General features: G+C 32.7%; 2 protein-coding genes across 3 annotated transcripts in view; one reads left to right on the top strand and one right to left on the bottom strand.

Moving 5' to 3' along the window:
- Positions 1 to 7,723, top strand: part of Atg1 (serine/threonine-protein kinase unc-51-like protein Atg1) — a 103,562-nt gene extending 95,839 nt beyond the window's left edge. Inside the window, exons 9-16 of one of the 2 annotated variants that reach the window (XM_088234313.1) lie at positions 928 to 1,056; positions 2,284 to 2,398; positions 3,327 to 3,490; positions 3,767 to 3,890; positions 5,185 to 5,334; positions 6,092 to 6,219; positions 6,404 to 6,539; positions 7,156 to 7,723. In XM_088234313.1, the coding sequence (XP_088090439.1) occupies positions 928 to 1,056; positions 2,284 to 2,398; positions 3,327 to 3,490; positions 3,767 to 3,890; positions 5,185 to 5,334; positions 6,092 to 6,219; positions 6,404 to 6,539; positions 7,156 to 7,229 (1,020 nt within the window). In that variant the 3' untranslated portion in view covers positions 7,230 to 7,723. Of the gene's footprint in view, positions 1 to 927; positions 1,057 to 2,283; positions 2,423 to 3,326; positions 3,491 to 3,766; positions 3,891 to 5,184; positions 5,335 to 6,091; positions 6,220 to 6,403; positions 6,540 to 7,155 lie in introns of both variants that reach the window. The other variant, XM_088234311.1, reaches the window with a different exon arrangement.
- Positions 7,724 to 10,521: 2,798 nt separating this feature from the next.
- tctn (tectonic) lies at positions 10,522 to 16,326 on the bottom strand. Its single transcript, XM_088234330.1, has 5 exons — positions 15,731 to 16,326; positions 13,036 to 13,272; positions 12,794 to 12,950; positions 12,515 to 12,705; positions 10,522 to 12,438 (listed from the first exon to the last, which is right to left on the bottom strand). The coding sequence occupies exons 1-5, from the start codon at positions 16,292 to 16,294 to the stop codon at positions 11,326 to 11,328; spliced, it is 2,262 nt and encodes a 753-aa protein (XP_088090456.1). The 5' UTR covers positions 16,295 to 16,326; the 3' UTR covers positions 10,522 to 11,325.
- Positions 16,327 to 17,403: the final 1,077 nt, after the last annotated feature.

Below are 17,403 nucleotides of genomic sequence, written 5' to 3'. Positions count from 1 at the left end.
TTACACATTCATTACATGTGGTACATATACATATTATAAACCACTCAAGATCACATACAAGTACATTCAGCAACTATCCCAAATAATCAACTCCATGAAGAAATTTTCTGTATAAATGCAATTTGCAGTTAAAGATGTCTACATCAATACTGAGTCCATTATAATTTTTAAAGATACATCTAAATTTGAATTTGAGGTATAATTGTTTTTACAAGTTGGTATATAAAAAAGGGAATTTAATCTGATATAGCGAAGAGGACAATGGAAAACGATATTTTGTAAAAGGTACGGCGAATCAATCTTATTATTTAGAGTTTTAAAAAGAAAAATTCAATCGCACATAAGACGCCTTTTTCGTAATGAATCTTTATTCAATTTAATCAAAGATCCACCGTAATAATTTTCAATGTTACTAAAATGATATTCCAGGCGCCTTATAAATTTCTTTTGAATATTCTCAATTCGATTAGGGACCATACTAACAAACTGAATTCGAGTTGACTATGGTAATAAAGTTTATTCAATTCCCCTCAGTATAGTCAATTTGTCTATTACCCTCAATTTTATTTTCCTAATTCTGACGGCGATAGGGTATGTTAGTTCATCAGCTTGATAGTAAACCGGGTGAAACAAGTCCAATTAGCAAATCAGAGCTGTCACCACCTCTCCACCGGCCATCTGTAACAATTTATACAGAGCAACCTTTTCACTTTATTTTGCCTGTTTCAAAGACACCCTGATTCAGAAATCTATAAACAATTAGAGCCTATCAAGACTAAGTGATTTGACAGTACTCAAGATTCATAAAAACCATAAAGTAAACCACTATTTTATCTCCATTTGTGGTGGCCATCTTCTTTCTTGTTATCAGTTGAAATATACTAGTTTTTCGTTTGATATTTATTGAGGTTTGTTTTATTCTTTTAGCAACAATTAAATGGAAATTCTGGCCAAGTGACTGGCACTGCTATCCCCAGATCTCAACCCATCACCATGAAACGTTCCGAGCAGCATCGCTCCGCACAACCCGATATTAGCTCTCTGTCCCCTCCATCTGTAAGTAAAACTTGTCTAAAAATATGTTTTTTAAAGCTGTTACTTGCAATACTTTTCGTACCTAAATTAATTATTATTGTTAATAATTTATTTGTAAAAATCACATAAAAGGCAAAATTACCATCTTGGCACATTTTGCAACAACAAAGTGCAAACCCAGTTGAGATTCTGGTTCCGTAAGTTTACATTTGAACTAAATTTTAATCCCGTGGCGGTCCGAACCCTATTTTCTTAACAGAGGTATTTACAACTCATTGGAAATGGACACCAAAATTGCAATATTTGGGTTATCACAAATATTTTTTCAATATGTGTTTTTATATTTTTATTGATTTATTATTTAGCCTGAGCTGTTATTTGAAACCTAAAACCGCATATCGCACCTCCGCTAAAATAGGCATAATTCTAGCTTTACAATATAACCACTTAATAGTTTTATGACATACTTACATGAACAGTTATTGCTGCCAATCTCAAATAGTGTGATTTAACTGTTTTCTTTATGACAATCGAGAATTTCTTTCTTTAGACAAATCTGAAAATATATATGATCAGCATTTCTTTAACTGGTTCATTGCCGGCTCTGCCAATTGGCGGAGTTGAATTTGGGGAAGAATATTTCAATCCATATTCCGCATATTGGTGGAGTCATCATTTTTATCTTTTTCTACTAATTTTTTGTTTTTTTTTTTGCTTCATTTTTTTATTATTTGATCTCCGATCTAGTTTGATATAAAACATGTTAAAATTTTTTGAGATTGAAATATTTTAGGCTTAAAGGGTGAAAAGAAAAATAAAACAATGGCCTCCATGGTGTAGTGGTGAACATAAAAATTTTATGTGATTTTTCACAAGCCCGGGTATTCTGTGTTCTGTGTTTCCGGGTATTCATCACTGTAATTGAGCCTCCTAGCCTGTTGTGGTGCAAAAAAATTAACAAAGAAAATGTGTTATTTTTGTTTTTAGGCTCTTCTGGAAATTCTGATTTTTTTGTTATTACTATTTTATCTAATTTGAATAAGGCTAGGTACATAACTCAACTTTTAATGGTAGGTGAAACTTTTCTATTTTAACAATAAATTTTATTTACAGACAGAAGCTAGTTTGCCCACTAGTTAGAATGTGTGTCTTGCCGCTACAGATTATAGCCCCAATTCCCAAAGAAATAATGAGTTAAAAACTTATTTGATGATTATAATGATATTTCAATGTTCTCTTTTTATTCAGGTTCAATTTATAATGGGCACACCCCCCTCTGGACGTCGCCGCAGTGCCTCAGGCAGCTCCCCTCCCAACACCTGGCAAGTCTCTCCTACCAACGCCAGCCCACTGAGAAGATCAGGTGATTTGCCTACCTTGTACAATGGTAATTTAATAATGCTTTTTCCTATAAGTCCATCCATGCAAATCCTCACATTTTAGGACCCATTTTAGCAACCTCGTAACTTAATCATGTTGTACAAAATTTATCATCCTCATAACTTATAATATGGATGTATTTTTAGCTTTATTTAATTAGTTATATTTTCACATTAAAAACTTCCATTTTTATTTAAACAAACTATTATTTCTTCTATATATAATATGTGACCACAGCTAAGCATACCTAAATATGGATGAAAACGCTAAAAAATGCATTAGCTGTAGGCACATTAAGTCTTACAACTTCAAAAATTTTCATTAATACTAAATTATGAAAAATATTATAGAGCAAAAAAAACTGTATTATTTGCTGTCATTTACTTAATTTGCCATGCGTGATTCTCATATGTATATCAAGTAAACCAAAATTAATAATTTTCTGTTGAATGCAAACTTTTCTTTAAAAGTGTAGTCTGAGATAAACATTGGATAGACATTACGTCACTCGAGGTATTGTTTATATATCTTCCTACAAAAGTAATTCATATAAAATACCTAACTCAGGTGTGCTAGCCTAGTTCTACTTCTCTACGAAAATTCTACTGATATTCATGCAACAAAAAAAATTGTTTTCGACAAAGCGTTTGGACATCAGATTTTGTATGTTGCGCTTTTAAAACACAATCTTTTCGTGCCTTGCTTCTTGCTTAAACTCACTTAACAAATGAACGAGCTAAAATACAATTAGTAATCAAATATCATTTCCTGTGCATTGTACTTAATTGTGTGTTATATTCCCAAACAATATTATTTACCAACATATTTTTACAATAAAGATCTTACTTACCCAAATCACAAATACTCCCTGATTTTAAATGGCGTTAGTAAAAATATAAATTGTTTTTCAGGAACTTCTCCACCAATAGTTTTAGCAGCTTTGAGAGCTGCGGAGAATAACAACGGCCCATCGCGAGCGTCTACACTTCCCAATATCTCAGATTCCTTCCAGGCTCTATTCCCGCACCCCCTTACCTTCGTTCCGCCCGACCTACCTCAGGAAACTTTACTTGATGTGAGTATTCTTTAATAATAATTTTGGATCATAGTTTCATTTTTACCCAAATCATCTTAAGAATATTTTTCGCAAAGGGGACTATTTTTTACAAAATGTTCTGTAAATAATTGCAATTCTAGTAAAGATGGCTGATTTCTTTTATCTCTAAAAACATTCAGTTCTCAAAAATGTTGCACAAATTTAGCTTACAATTTACTATATGTATTTGATGGCTTAAAAGTAAAAGTAAAAGTATTAAGTCAAATTTATAATTTTCTATTTTCCATATTTCAGAGAGAACACAATGAGACATTAGCTAAGCTAAACTTTGTGCTCGCTCTGAGTGAGTGTGTGCTAGAACTAGCTGACTCCAGGGGAGCACCTTTGGCTGCATTAATGGACACATCGTCTCCTCAAGGTAATATTGTATTTATTGTGACACTCAAATTGATTGTTATTGATTCAATATTAAATGCTATCATTGAAACTACAGTAAAATCCCTTTTTTTATCTGTTTCAAGGGAGCAACATAAAAAGTGTAAAACATGGAGTAATTACATAAAAAATAAATTAATGCTCTATACTACAGTAAAACTGCGACATAACAAAACGCGATACAGCGAAAAATGACGTATATCGAAAAAAAAATCGAAATTTCTTCCCTAAAACCAATTTTTCATACAAAAATGCATTTATATAACGAAATCCCGTTAATACTCGTATGTATAACAAAATCATTTTTGTCCCGTACGAAAAAATGCCAATACATTTACATAAATATATAATGAAATAAAAAAAATGTTTAAAGATGAAAATATTATTTCCCACTTTCAAAGCCGTGCCGCCGCTGCTTCTGCCGTCTGTGAACGGTTTTATGGCCTTTTCTGCGGCGCGCGGCGGTCTGTCGGCACCCAGAACTGTCAAAGTGCGTGTCCAGTGTGTGCATGTGTACATATGAAGGCGCGTGTGTGAAGGAAAACCTCCGAACCTCTCCGAATACTGCCAATTACGTCCGTCCATCTGTTTTGTTTTTGAAGCTGCGCAACATTTTTTGCGACGGCGCTTAACATATACCTACCTAGTATGATTTTTTTCGTTATATGTGGGAATTCGTTATTATGAATTTTAATTTTTTGGTCTCTTGGATTTCGTTATATCGCGGTTCTACTGTATAGTGTAAATATGCCGCCAGAAAAATTGTTTTGATATTTTGCTGTTTTCAAATAATATTTTAGTGTTTATTTTAAAAACGACAAATTTAAATAATTTTGTATGTAAATACTAAGATTTAACACATAAATAAAAGTTTTGATTTACATAACATGGTTTTTTCCCTGAATGTAGGGAAATTTTATTTATATAGTATCACTTTTTTTACTATACCATCACTGGAATCACTGGAATTTCAACTGTCATTTACATCTGATTTTGATTCCAGAAAAACTGTTGAACTTTAAATGGTCTTTTCGTCCCTGGTTTTGTTGGATCATGGACAGTGTCGTTTTTGCTTTTAACCCTCTCATATATGCACTAAATGTGTTGCTAAATAATTATCGTACTTGAACTTGAACACATGTATTATTTATTTTATTGGATATTTCACAATGAAGAACATAGTACGATTTGTTCATAATGTACCTACATAAATATTCGGATGCACTCTGTAAAAATCTTAAAAAACCATGAAAACTAATGCAAGATTTATTTCACAGGAATTGATCCAGAGCTTCCTATGAGTGATAGTGGGAGCGAGCGTCTAGTTCTGCTATTGCGAGCATTACACCTCCTTCGAGCCGGACTAGCGCTGGGAGATAGTCATCTTCGAGCCAGAACTCTACACCCCTCTACAACTGTGAAGAATGGTGAATACTTACTAATAACTTAATTACACACTCTTTGTCGGCCAGATATTCGAAGCACAGATGATATCTCTATGCCAGGCAGTTTTTCTAAGTTTTTAATCTGAAGGCTGGTGGATGCCGGAGAGCTCCTATCCCAGTTTGAGTGACTGAAGAAAAACGACGCTGTGCTTAGATGTGCATTTATTTCACCTTGGAATAAAATACAGAATTGGTAATGGAGCGCGAGAGTTACTGACTAAACCGACTTAACTGTCTGAGCAACGGAGGGTGCTACTACTAAAATAGCAATTGTCCGCAGTGTTCACTTTACTTCCTAGTAGGAAATGGAGGTCATTCTATATTTCCCCGACCGTCAGAAATTTGATATTCGTGTGTCGGCAATTCGACATCAGTAATTTAGAAGTTTTTATTATTTCTGTCAATTGTATTAAGATTGTGCAATTGCAGGTTAGGTGACAGTGAGCATTGATTTCCAGCTGAGTCCCACATGTCAGTAAAACTCTAAACTTTTATTCCAAATCATTTATAAATATTCTAGGGTCATATTTGTCACAATAAATCTTTCACGCAATCTTTCTTGAGTCAAGATAAAGATGAACAAAAATGTAAGAATGTATGCATGTACATGCGCTTGGCAGTCTGAGCTGTAAGGGCTCGTATTTTAACGTCCAAATGACGCGGATCATGTCAATAAAAATAAAGTATATTTTCTTACTTTATCAGCATAAAATTCATCTATTTTATTTTTCTTTTACAGTTTTGTCGGTGATGATCAGCAAATACAGATCTACTTTGGCGGAATCCAAGAGGCTGAACAGTCTTGACATCAAAAAGGCTTGTCCCGCCACTGCTGATAAAATCCTATACAATCACGCTATTCGCATGGTAAGCCTCACATTTTCTTACAAATTGATCCTAGTAGTAAATATTACTTATGTAGGACTCGACATGTAATATTTCTTCTTTTTTTTTCTACTTTTCGTTTTTTGTGAGAATTTGAATGTGTGATTGTGGTGGGTACCTCGGTTATGTGCTTGTGATTAATTTAATAAATGTTTTTATTTTCCAGTGTCAGACAGCTGCTCTGGACGAATTGTTTGGTAAGCCAGAAGTTTGCTTCCAGCGCTATCAGACAGCCCAGATCCTGCTACACTCCCTGGCACAACATGTTACACACGAAAATGACAAAATGTTGCTGACAAGGTGTAAGTAGAATAAATTATCTCATATGGCAAACTTTTTATCATTATTTTCAGGCTTATCAAAGAGCACTTAAGTGTGACAAGAAAAAAAAGAATCCATCGCTACCTACCCATAGGGGAAATTATGTGAAGGAAGTAATAGTATGAAAATCTAAATTTGTTGCAACAGAGAGTGAAAAGTTTTTGAGAAGGGAATATGGAAGTCTAGGCATTTACAGGGCTCATACTCAAAACATTGTATTGAAATCCGTTTATTAAAGGTATCATAAGAAGCTAAACATTTCAAAATTAAACTCAGATTAAGATTTTACAAAGGCTTTATTCGAACTGATACACAAGAACAATATATGAGAAAAGGAAGTTAAGAGCTCTGTGTCTGGAATGATCGATGTGGTCCGGTGGTCTGACATACCGTCAGAACTGTCACATTGGAGTTGCCAGCCGATAAAATGCTCGGGTGTCGCCAGTCTATAGTGATCACTGAATAGGGTATTGATCCTTCACAGGATCATTCATTTTTAGTTGTGAAATCGGAGATTTAGACAAAGAAATAAATCATTTATCTAAATCTATGTGTGAAGTTATTTTCAATGAATGTGATGGTTTCGTTGATTTACAGACAAGGATGCAGTAGAGAAGAGGCTCTTCCTTCTTCAGCAAAAGGGCTACATATACGCCACAGATCTCACGTAATATACTTTTACTGGGCCCCACTCACATCAGTCAATAATCTTGCACAAAGTGTTATCCGTCGAAGAAAACAATTTATATGAGGCAGCATCTAGAGCAACTTATGGGGATGCATTTTTAAATACAAGAGGCAGCCAATATTTATTTATTTTTATTTTATTTTTCTTATTATACGTGCATAAAATTATTACATTAATATAACTAATTTTGACTAGTAATCCAGGGCCCGTATTACACCAAATTAACACTTATCTTCAATTTTATTTACAAAGTAAAATTTAGTTTTCTGTATGAAAAATAGAATATGTAGACAAATTTTTTTTCTAAACATGTTCAATTGCAGGTTAAAATACTTTAAATTTTCATACAAATATACACATTTTTGTACATAAATATCAATTTCACTTTACTCCGTCTCGATATGTACTGACGAAGATAGCATTTGTAATAGTGGCCCTGTTCTGGACAGTCAAAAATACATAATTTTTCTACAAAAACACTATGTACATAATAAAAATAATAAAGAACTTTAAAAATGTATCCACAAATAATAAAATGTGTTGGCCATCTATCAGCTGTTATCAATATCTCAGTCTTTCTGCGACCAATTTTGCTAAGGAAAGCAGTCAGTAACCTCTTTCGCTTGAAGCTCTTACAGCATTTCCACGGTTCTGGCGTTATTTTATATACTTTTGGTCCTATGTATGGTATTGTCTCTGTGCCAAAGAAGCTCTAACCGTTTGTCAAGAAATCATTTATATGCCTATTTAATTAAAATAAACTTTAATTATTGTTATGTTTTCTGTGTGCATATTGTTATCCACTTTGAATGACAAATTTAGTAAAATCTCTGGGGGGGGGGGCAAAGATCCGAAAATAATCTTGATATAATTTGTGATTTTATTTTTACAAAATGTCTTTAATGTCTTAATTCGTAAGACACGCATCTCACAATAAACAATTTGTGTATTTGAGATTTTGTATAGTTTTCATATTGGAAACGCTTTTTATGTTTAAATGTATTATGAAAAAAATATGTAGATATACCTACCTGTTAACGGGTAATATTATAACAAACATTTGTACCTTTACTTCCATGTGAAAATAAATATAAGAAACATAATAAATAATGACAAAATTTAAATGTCTCAATTTTGCCATACAAATATTTACTCATTTTTTTGTGTATTTTATATCCATTATAAAATATTATATTATTATACATATTATGTGTTTCAATTCGCAATATGTTTTACACAAACTGACTGTTTTTCATAAATTAGAATTACACGAATATAAAAATATTAGAATAGGAGAATCATTTACTAGATTAATTCATTTGTATTATTTTGATATTTCATTTCACTTTAAATTCCTAATTTTGATAATGAAACTATAGTTTTAAGAAGTTGCTGTAAATAGCTTTACAAGATGGTTAGTGGTTGGTGATGGATGTAAGTTGACACAAATACGTGTGTGCGAACTGTATACTCCACACATTGCCAATTAGTCATGGTTTCTACAAATTTAATGCTTCTTATAAGGAAAAATACTTTTAAGTCGTGGATGTAATAAAGTAGACATAAGTGATACATGGGAAATAATTTTCAGTTTGTAAAATAATTAGGAATTCTAATGAATATGCAAGTTGTTAAATATTTTGTGCTTTAATGTAAATTGTGTTTTATCCTCTTTTTAAAAATATTACAATATTTGTTTCACCCAATGTAAACTATTTTCTATACCTTTAATACCATTTTCTTAAGAATCCATTATACAGTAGTATTAGTAATTAATTGAGCACGAATTGTAAAAAGCTTTTATGTTGGTGGTGTGTATTTTTTATAAATTGTACAAAATTGTGAGAGTTTATTTTTCTAACCACATTCAGTGATGTCATGCGCTCTTATATCTCATGCCATCACTCGTCATAGCACAGAAAGTGCCTATGGAAAGTGAATTCATAATTTGTACATTACATAAATAATACAGCGTAAATATAATATAATACAACAGAAGTGTATGGTAGAATTTTAAACTGCAATACAAGTCATAAAAATTCTTTACCCACTTTTGCACATTAAACTATTAAGTAGTACGTAGTGACCTTAGGATAAAAGTTAACACCTGTAGTGAATGGATTGTAGTTACTGATATATTCACCCGTAATATAACTCGATTATGTTTAGTGGAACTAGGAGTGATCTAATTTATAAATCTTCTAGATTTGTGAGCTTTCCTATACTTGCAATCATTATTTTTTTATTAATTGCGAGTTTATTATTTAGTGGTTGAAATATCCTTCCTAACTTTTATTTAAAATGCATTTGTTTGTTTTAATTTTAGTATAAACTTAATATTATTTACAATAATTCGTGAAAATGCTGAGTACCAAAAGATTGCCTTATTACATTGGCATACAATATTTTTTTCTTATAATTATTTATATTTTAAAATTATTATTTGAATATTGTGATCGAACATAAAAATTTATTATAGAAATATAAAAAGGAATAAAAAATATTATAAAACATCTCTTTATTTTATTATTATCCTAATACTATAGCAATGTTAAAATACTTGTGGCCTTAAAACAGCAGTGTGATATTGATACACAGGCATCCAATAGACAAAGTAATAACAGGGGGATCAGCTTTCAAAGACAAGAGCTGGAGGCGCGATGCAGAGGCCTGGGTGAAGATCTATGCGACATCCCATCGGTGATAGGTAATAAAGAACTCACACGAGAGGTAGTATCATACATGATAAATATAGCGCAGGAAATTGGTAAAATAAACCAAAGTAGGGAACAAAATGCCGAACACTCCTCTAGTGGAACGGAAGGCCTGTTGACTACTGCCAACAGGCCAGCTTCTCCTGAAGAGTTTTAAAGTGGTTTCCTCTCCATGTGAGCAAATGCTGAGAAGTTCCTGATTAGCCCACATTAATATATCCCTAAAGATAAGATAAGAAATTAACATATTGCTTTTTTTTACCTTACAATTGTGTTGATTATTTTTTTTCCCATCAAGCAACATTACGCGGCGACATCACGAATGCGCGCGGCGAAAGTAGGCCATAGTGGGCGGATTATTGGACACAGTCCGATGTATTCAAATACGATTCTACACTCCTTCTGGACTACTTTTAATTCTATGGCTTAAGATCGCAATAATGTTCTAAATGAAAATCATTATGTTTGATACCACGTGTTCATATTTTTTGACATTCTATCATCAGTATGAAGCAAAAATTAGTCACATGGAAAAAATAAATATCCCCAAATTAACCATTCTCTTTTTGGGTTCTTGAAAATTAAAAAATATATATTACAAAAGTCTTCTCTTTGAAAATTATTCAAAATGTTTATTATGATAATTATTTCAACAGAAGTATTAATTATTGCTTTATCATAGTTAATTAATAATAAAACAAACGATATAATGTGAACAGCTTCATAACCAGAAGAGATTTCTTAACAATTAATATTCGATACAATATCTTATTAATTAGCATTGAGTGTTAGAATTGTATTCTGTTTTTGTGTTCGGAGCATGTCTATAATGTTATGTCCTTTTACATATAAAAATAATAAAAACACTATGAAATAAGAGGTTACATGAGAAATTATTTACATTATTTTACTGATTTCAAGTTAAAATTTATACAATTCAACTTCACATCCCATTGAAAAATCTAGGAAATAAATCACTTACCTTTGAAACAGTTATATGAAGTTCGTGGAAATCAATTACTTTGCTAAATAGCGCAAACCATTGTAATCTTGAAATAAAAACAATAACCATCAAAACTGGACACAACACGAAAGCTAGATAGTCCCCGGCAAGAGAGTTACCCTCAATGAAGTTTACAGAAAAATATTTTAATACAAATAGGATTTATGCATTTTTTTTATTAAAAAAAAATATGCATTGCTTACAGACATTACCGACATACAAGTTTTATACACATAGATAATCTAAATTCCTAACAGAAAAGGCCAAATTATAATTTTGATCATTTGGAGATTTACTAGTATTACAAGTTAGGCCGACTACATTATCTTCTTAAACTATGAATAGTACACTTATGCATATAGTTATAATAATATGTACTTAAATATAATCCCACCTAGTACTAAAAGTGAATGGTCACCCGGATTCACACCTTTATTGAATGAAAATGGGTAAAAAAAATCTGCCGGCAAATTAAGTTGGAAATGTGGACCCCTCGCATACTCTACAGGCTGTGGTTTAGTTACATCAACAAATCTCGCACTGATGGATAGTGTCTCTACAATAAGATTGTCTTTTATTTCAAACAAACGTTCTTCAGCAAAATACTTGGTTCCGATTCCTAGAATGTTCATCTGGTTATATACATCAGGCTGCTGATCCAGAACATAAACTACCGAATACTTCATTTTAGAAACTAAATTAGAGCAAACTAAAGTGGTTTTATCCTCTCCAAACTGTCCACTAATTACGCTAGGGACAAATTCATGCAACATTTCCACCCAATTTTTAAAATCATTATTTGGATTTCCAATAGCGGATGCGTACAGTTTGGGTGTTTTTGAAATGAAATCATATGGCATAAATTTGATTAACTGATATTGTAAACTTAAGCATGCGGCGGTAGCATTTTCTTTAAGAACGTACTCTGTTACATTTTGTACCGTATGACACGAAAATTTAAAATTTTCACGAAATTTTATCTCAGTGTATGACATGTTACTGAACACACACAGTCCTCTTATATTATTTGGTATGCTTAACACGTTTCGTAAAGGATACAATGAATTGGATGAAAAATACTCCAATGTATCTACTTCCTCGGAATCGTTGGATTCTTTATAAGGAATTATCTTAGAAATAATTATAGGTTTTCCATATCTGTATCCTGGATTCCCACTTAATGGTCGGAGCACTTCCGATTCATTCCTTCTTATAAAACTCTGTATTATTTCAAAATCTTGCTCAATGTACCTTGAAGTCAGAAGCAGATCAGATAATCCAAAATAAATACTTGCATTCGTATAACCTATAGATCCATTTGTATAAAAGGCATATTTAACAGATGTTATCGCATTAACGCAATAATTGTTTACACAATTAGGAACAGGTCGATCCTCTGTTGAGTTCAATAGTGAACAATTATGAATATCACAAATGTTTGTCAAGATAGGTATACAAACATTTGCTGGACAATCCTGAAATGTTAAATAAATATATTATATTATATTACAGTAACAAATTATAAATTTCAAACTGCATTAATACACACACCTTAATGTCTTTCAGCCAGGTTTCATTAAATGCCATAGGAGATGAAATTAAAAACAAATTGTCCAAATTATTAAACACATTGTACATTTCTACATTGGGTAGAGCACTCAAACATTTAGATTTAAAATTGACCAAATACTTTAAATTTGTTCTGCTGTTACAATACTGGTTGAGTTTCGAAGATGGGATGTCTAAAACAGAATAAAACAAAAAATAACCAAATAAAAAGTAGAAAACACATGGTAAGATTAAAGAAAAATCATGATTTATAATATTTACCTAATATTTGAAGTGTTTTATTTACCAGAATCCATATATCATCATTAAAGGCATAATATTTTGAAGTATCCATAGAAATATTTTGTTTTGGTTTTTTATCTCCCCATGAATAATATTTTTCTGTTATGGAATTCAATTCTTGATTTGATGTGATGACCTATTTTTACAATAAATAAATAACATAATTAAACAATTGATGGCATGTTACATAAATATATTAGTAATGAATAATATAATCTTACTTTTGGCGATTTCCCTTTCAATTTGGGAGGAAGATTATCTTTCAGAACGCAAAATAAATTACTTGATTGATTTTCGATAAGCCAGGGTGAATTATTTTTAAAAATAAACTGTTTGGATGTGCAATATTTAGAGTAATCATTTCGTGTATTTTCATAATCAACGCACTCTGTGAATACTGTTCTGTCTGATTCCGTGCAATCTGTATCGCAACAACAGTTTACATCACATATTGGTTTCTAGAAAATATACATATGAAATATTAAATAATTAAGATATATGAAATTGAAGTAATTACAAATATACTTATGTGTTCATGAAAATATTTGTATAAATTACATATACAATAGTCCCGTTAAACTGAATTTCTGGATCAACCGAATCACCGCAATACTTTTTGTATTACCATATTCTAAACTGCTTTCATACAATAAGCGTCGGAAAAAAGAAGAAAAGAAAGGGCCAAACTATAGAAGTATATACAGACTACGATGTTTGAAGACCTCATGGTGTACCTTGAGCAAAAGGAAACATCTCCTGCCAAGCTGCTTCTTATTCGAGAACGCCTTAGAGATTAAGCTGCAATGAAACGTTCTTCTCATATGAATCAAAAGAAAATATCACATTTTTTTACTTCCTCGATTTAGATTTGTATTCCATCGTGCAGGAATGTTTTATGAAATTTCATATTTCTATTCATTCTATGAATAAAATATTTCTTCCAGTTTAACTGAACTTTCATTTCGAAGTCTCATCGGTCCCATCAAATTCGGTTAAATGGGACTTCTTCTTCGCAGTCTCAATCCTGGGGATTGTTTTGCAGCAAAGTCCTGCATCTCGTTCTCCATTGGTCTCTATTCTTTGCAGCCCTCTTCAGCTCGACATATGAGGCGCAGTTTAAATTCTCGCACAATTGCTCCAAATATTCCTAGCGCCCTCTGTAATTTGTCCCCTCAGCCATTCCCTCTATGATGTCATGCAAGAGACCCTCATGGCGTATAATGTGGCCAATTCATCGGGCTCGCCTCTCTGAGATGGTTTTGATTAGGTGCCTCCCTTCTTCGATTCTGCTGAGAACCCAGTCATTAGTGATGTGGTCTCCTCTTCAGGAAATTCCTAATATTTTTCTGTAGTACCACATCTCGAAGGCCTCTAGTCTTTTTTTTATCTCTTTCGGTAAGGCACCATGTCTCACAACCGTACATCAATATGCTTCATACGTATGTCTTGGCAAGTTGCTAGCGTAGTTTTAGATTTATATTATTTGACTAAAAAATCTTAGATTTTTTGTGAATGGGACTGTAGTGTACATAAATGCTTAAAATAACGTCACATCTCCCAACTTCACGAGACCACTATCCATTTGTTGAGTTATGATAAATATATTGTTCATTAATTTTTTTATTCATTCAAAATTACACTCGTTTACATATTATTCATAAACTTATTGAGGCTTTTTAGGCTTTTTAGGCTGTGCCCGTGTTGAGCCATAATAATTAACAAGAATAAAAAGTATGAGTAGAGTAAATTAAATTATGAAAACATGTGATGTAATTGAAAAATAAAGCATAAATAATATGGAATAAAACAAAAAAAAACATTATGTATTACTTGCAATCAAAGGTTCAAGCATAATGGCAAAACGAGTAAAGGGTGTTCAAATGCTCATTTCAAATACACCATTACATTATTGCACAATTATTGATTTTAATGTCCCGACTTGCTAAAAAATTATGTGTTAAGTCAGGACTCTTATATACTAAAATCAATACACAGATAGATTTATAAATATTATGACACACATCAATATACAAAATAAAAATGCATCCAAATAAGTTATTTGATAATAGACCAAATGAAGAAAATTGTGGCTGTCACCTGGCGAAGCTGGTCTTTCAACACCAAGGCCAAATCGCTTCGGCAAGAAGACCATGCTTTGTATCTGGTGGGACCAGAGCGGTATTTTGTATTATGAACTCTTGAAGTCCGGCGAAACCATTAATGCACAACGCTATCGCCAACAAATGAATAATTTAAATCACGCATTGATCGAAAAACGACCGGAATGGGCCAGAAGACACGGCAAGGTGATTTTATTACACCACAATGCGCCGTCTCACACAGCACAACCAGTGAAAGACACCTTGAAATCGCTTGGATAGGACATCCCTCCGCACCCGCCAAACTTCCCGACCTGGCGCAATCTGACTATCACCTCTTTGCATCAATGGGGTACGGACTCACAGAGCAGCACTTCAGCAATTTCGAGGAAGTTGGCAAATAACTCGACGAATGGTTTGGCGCAAAAGACAAACAGTTTTTCTAGCATGATATTCAATATAAGGCAAACAGTTTTTCTAGCATATAACTTACTCGAAAGATGGGCGAAGTGTGTAGAATCCGAAGGCCAATATTTTGAATAAACAAAAAATTAATTTCCCTTGAAAATTACGTGTTTTCATTACCACGAAAACCGGCGAAAACTTATACATACACTTGGTAGATATGACACACACTGGTTTTATACATAGAAACAATTAGCATACTGTGTTTTTACTTATGATTACTTACAGTTTTTAATAATTTGCATAAAGTTGACAAATACTAAAAAGCAACATATCTCAAAATATGACTTTTGCAAATAGCTGCCTTTTAGCTTATGGCGGCAGTATAGAAATTAATGTTATATGTACTCACTGTCATATCACAATCGCAGAAAATACTTTTTGGATGTTTGGGAGTCTTCTTCTTTGATTTTTTTTTCTTCACTTTTGGAGAAATGGTAGTAATTCCTACTGTAGTATTTAAGGCACTCATAGTAGAATTTACCGTTTCACTTATGTCTTCAGTAGTGAGCTCCAAAAAATCTGTTACATTCTCCGCTGTCGGTGTAATTTGAAATATAGTTGTGTTGTCACCATCACTATCATTAAAAATAGTAAAACTTTCGATTTCTTCATCGCTATCTTCAGTGGATGGAATAGTTATTATTTCATTCACTGATTTCTTAAATTTATTTGAGAAATCTTTACTTGAAGAAAAATCCAATTTCTCTATCGATTTTGAAGTAGAAATGTCATTTTTAACATAAATATGATATAATGGGCCATACTCGCTAGATGCAGTAACTCTTTTGTTTATTCCTTTAGCAGAGATTTTGGTTGGAGAAGTGTAATTAAAAGAAGGAACGTTAATGTTATTTTCATTTGTACATAGTTGCGCTTGGAATAATATATATATTCCAATTATAATTAAATTCATTTTAGCTGATAGTATTGCCAATGAGCTTATTTCATTATTTATATTCAACTCCAAATTTGTTAAAATCCTTCAAAATTAATTCTAACTTTATTTGCACATAGCCAGATGAAACAGTTTTCAATTTATATCTGGAAAATAAAAATTATTCACTTAAATTGCAAAAAAGAAATTTAATATTAAGTTTGTAATAATTTTGATATTAATAAAATATAACTATCAAAATGATATGTTAAGGTATATCGTTTATAACATTTTCAACTTTCGGTAAAGCCGGTGCGAGTGCTGGGATAAAAAAAAATAGTAAATCATATTCGATTCTATATTTCATTTTCTAAGTTTCAAAACATAAGTTATTCACCTGTCCTGTCCGGAGCATAGAGCATCTGGCAACAGAAGTTGGTTTGTCCCTCCGAGGAAATACTGCGAAACCCTTTCCTTGATGGTGGATGGTCCAGGAGTCCAGCACGGACTGTGGATGACGTGAAGACCAGGAGTAGTGGGAACTGGTGTTAAGCAATATCCTTTCAGCCAAGATCTCCCGGTAGAATCCAGACAGTGAACTTGCACTTGTATTTTAGGCCAGCCTTAGCAGAAAAACAAATATGTGTTATTGTGGGTAGTATTAGCCGTTCATAATGGAGTTCTGGTACCAACCCTAATGTATGGAAGCGAAGCATGGAGTTGGAAAAAAAGGGACGAAAGTAGACTGAATGCTGTTGAAATGCGATCCCTCAGGCGAATGTGCGGAAAAACAATGTATGATAGGTGCCCTAATGTCGAAATTAGAGCAAAATGCAAGGCTGAGTTAAGCATTATCGACAAAATTAAGAAAGGTCTTTTGCGATGGTTCGGTCATGTGGAGCGAATGAATGATGAAAGAACGGCTAAAAAGATTTATGATGCGAATGTGTCTGGTTGTAGAAGTCGAGGAAGGCCGAGAAAGACATGGCATGATCAAGTACAACAAATTCTTGAAAGTGGTCATGTGAAAAGTCGGAATAATCGATGTGCGTGCATGAGAAGATGTATGAATGTGAAGGAAGCAAAGGAAGTGTGCCAGGACAGAGTGGTGTGGCGTTCTATCCTCTCTGCCTACCCCTCTGGGGAAA

This window comes from Micrasema longulum, unplaced genomic scaffold (assembly GCF_059751315.1).
Source record: "Micrasema longulum isolate JH-2025_06_02 unplaced genomic scaffold, ASM5975131v1 h1tg001225l, whole genome shotgun sequence".
NCBI lineage: Eukaryota > Metazoa > Arthropoda > Insecta > Trichoptera > Brachycentridae > Micrasema > Micrasema longulum.
The sequence above is the reverse complement of the archived record's forward strand: the minus strand, read 5'-3'. Positions and strand labels throughout refer to the sequence as shown.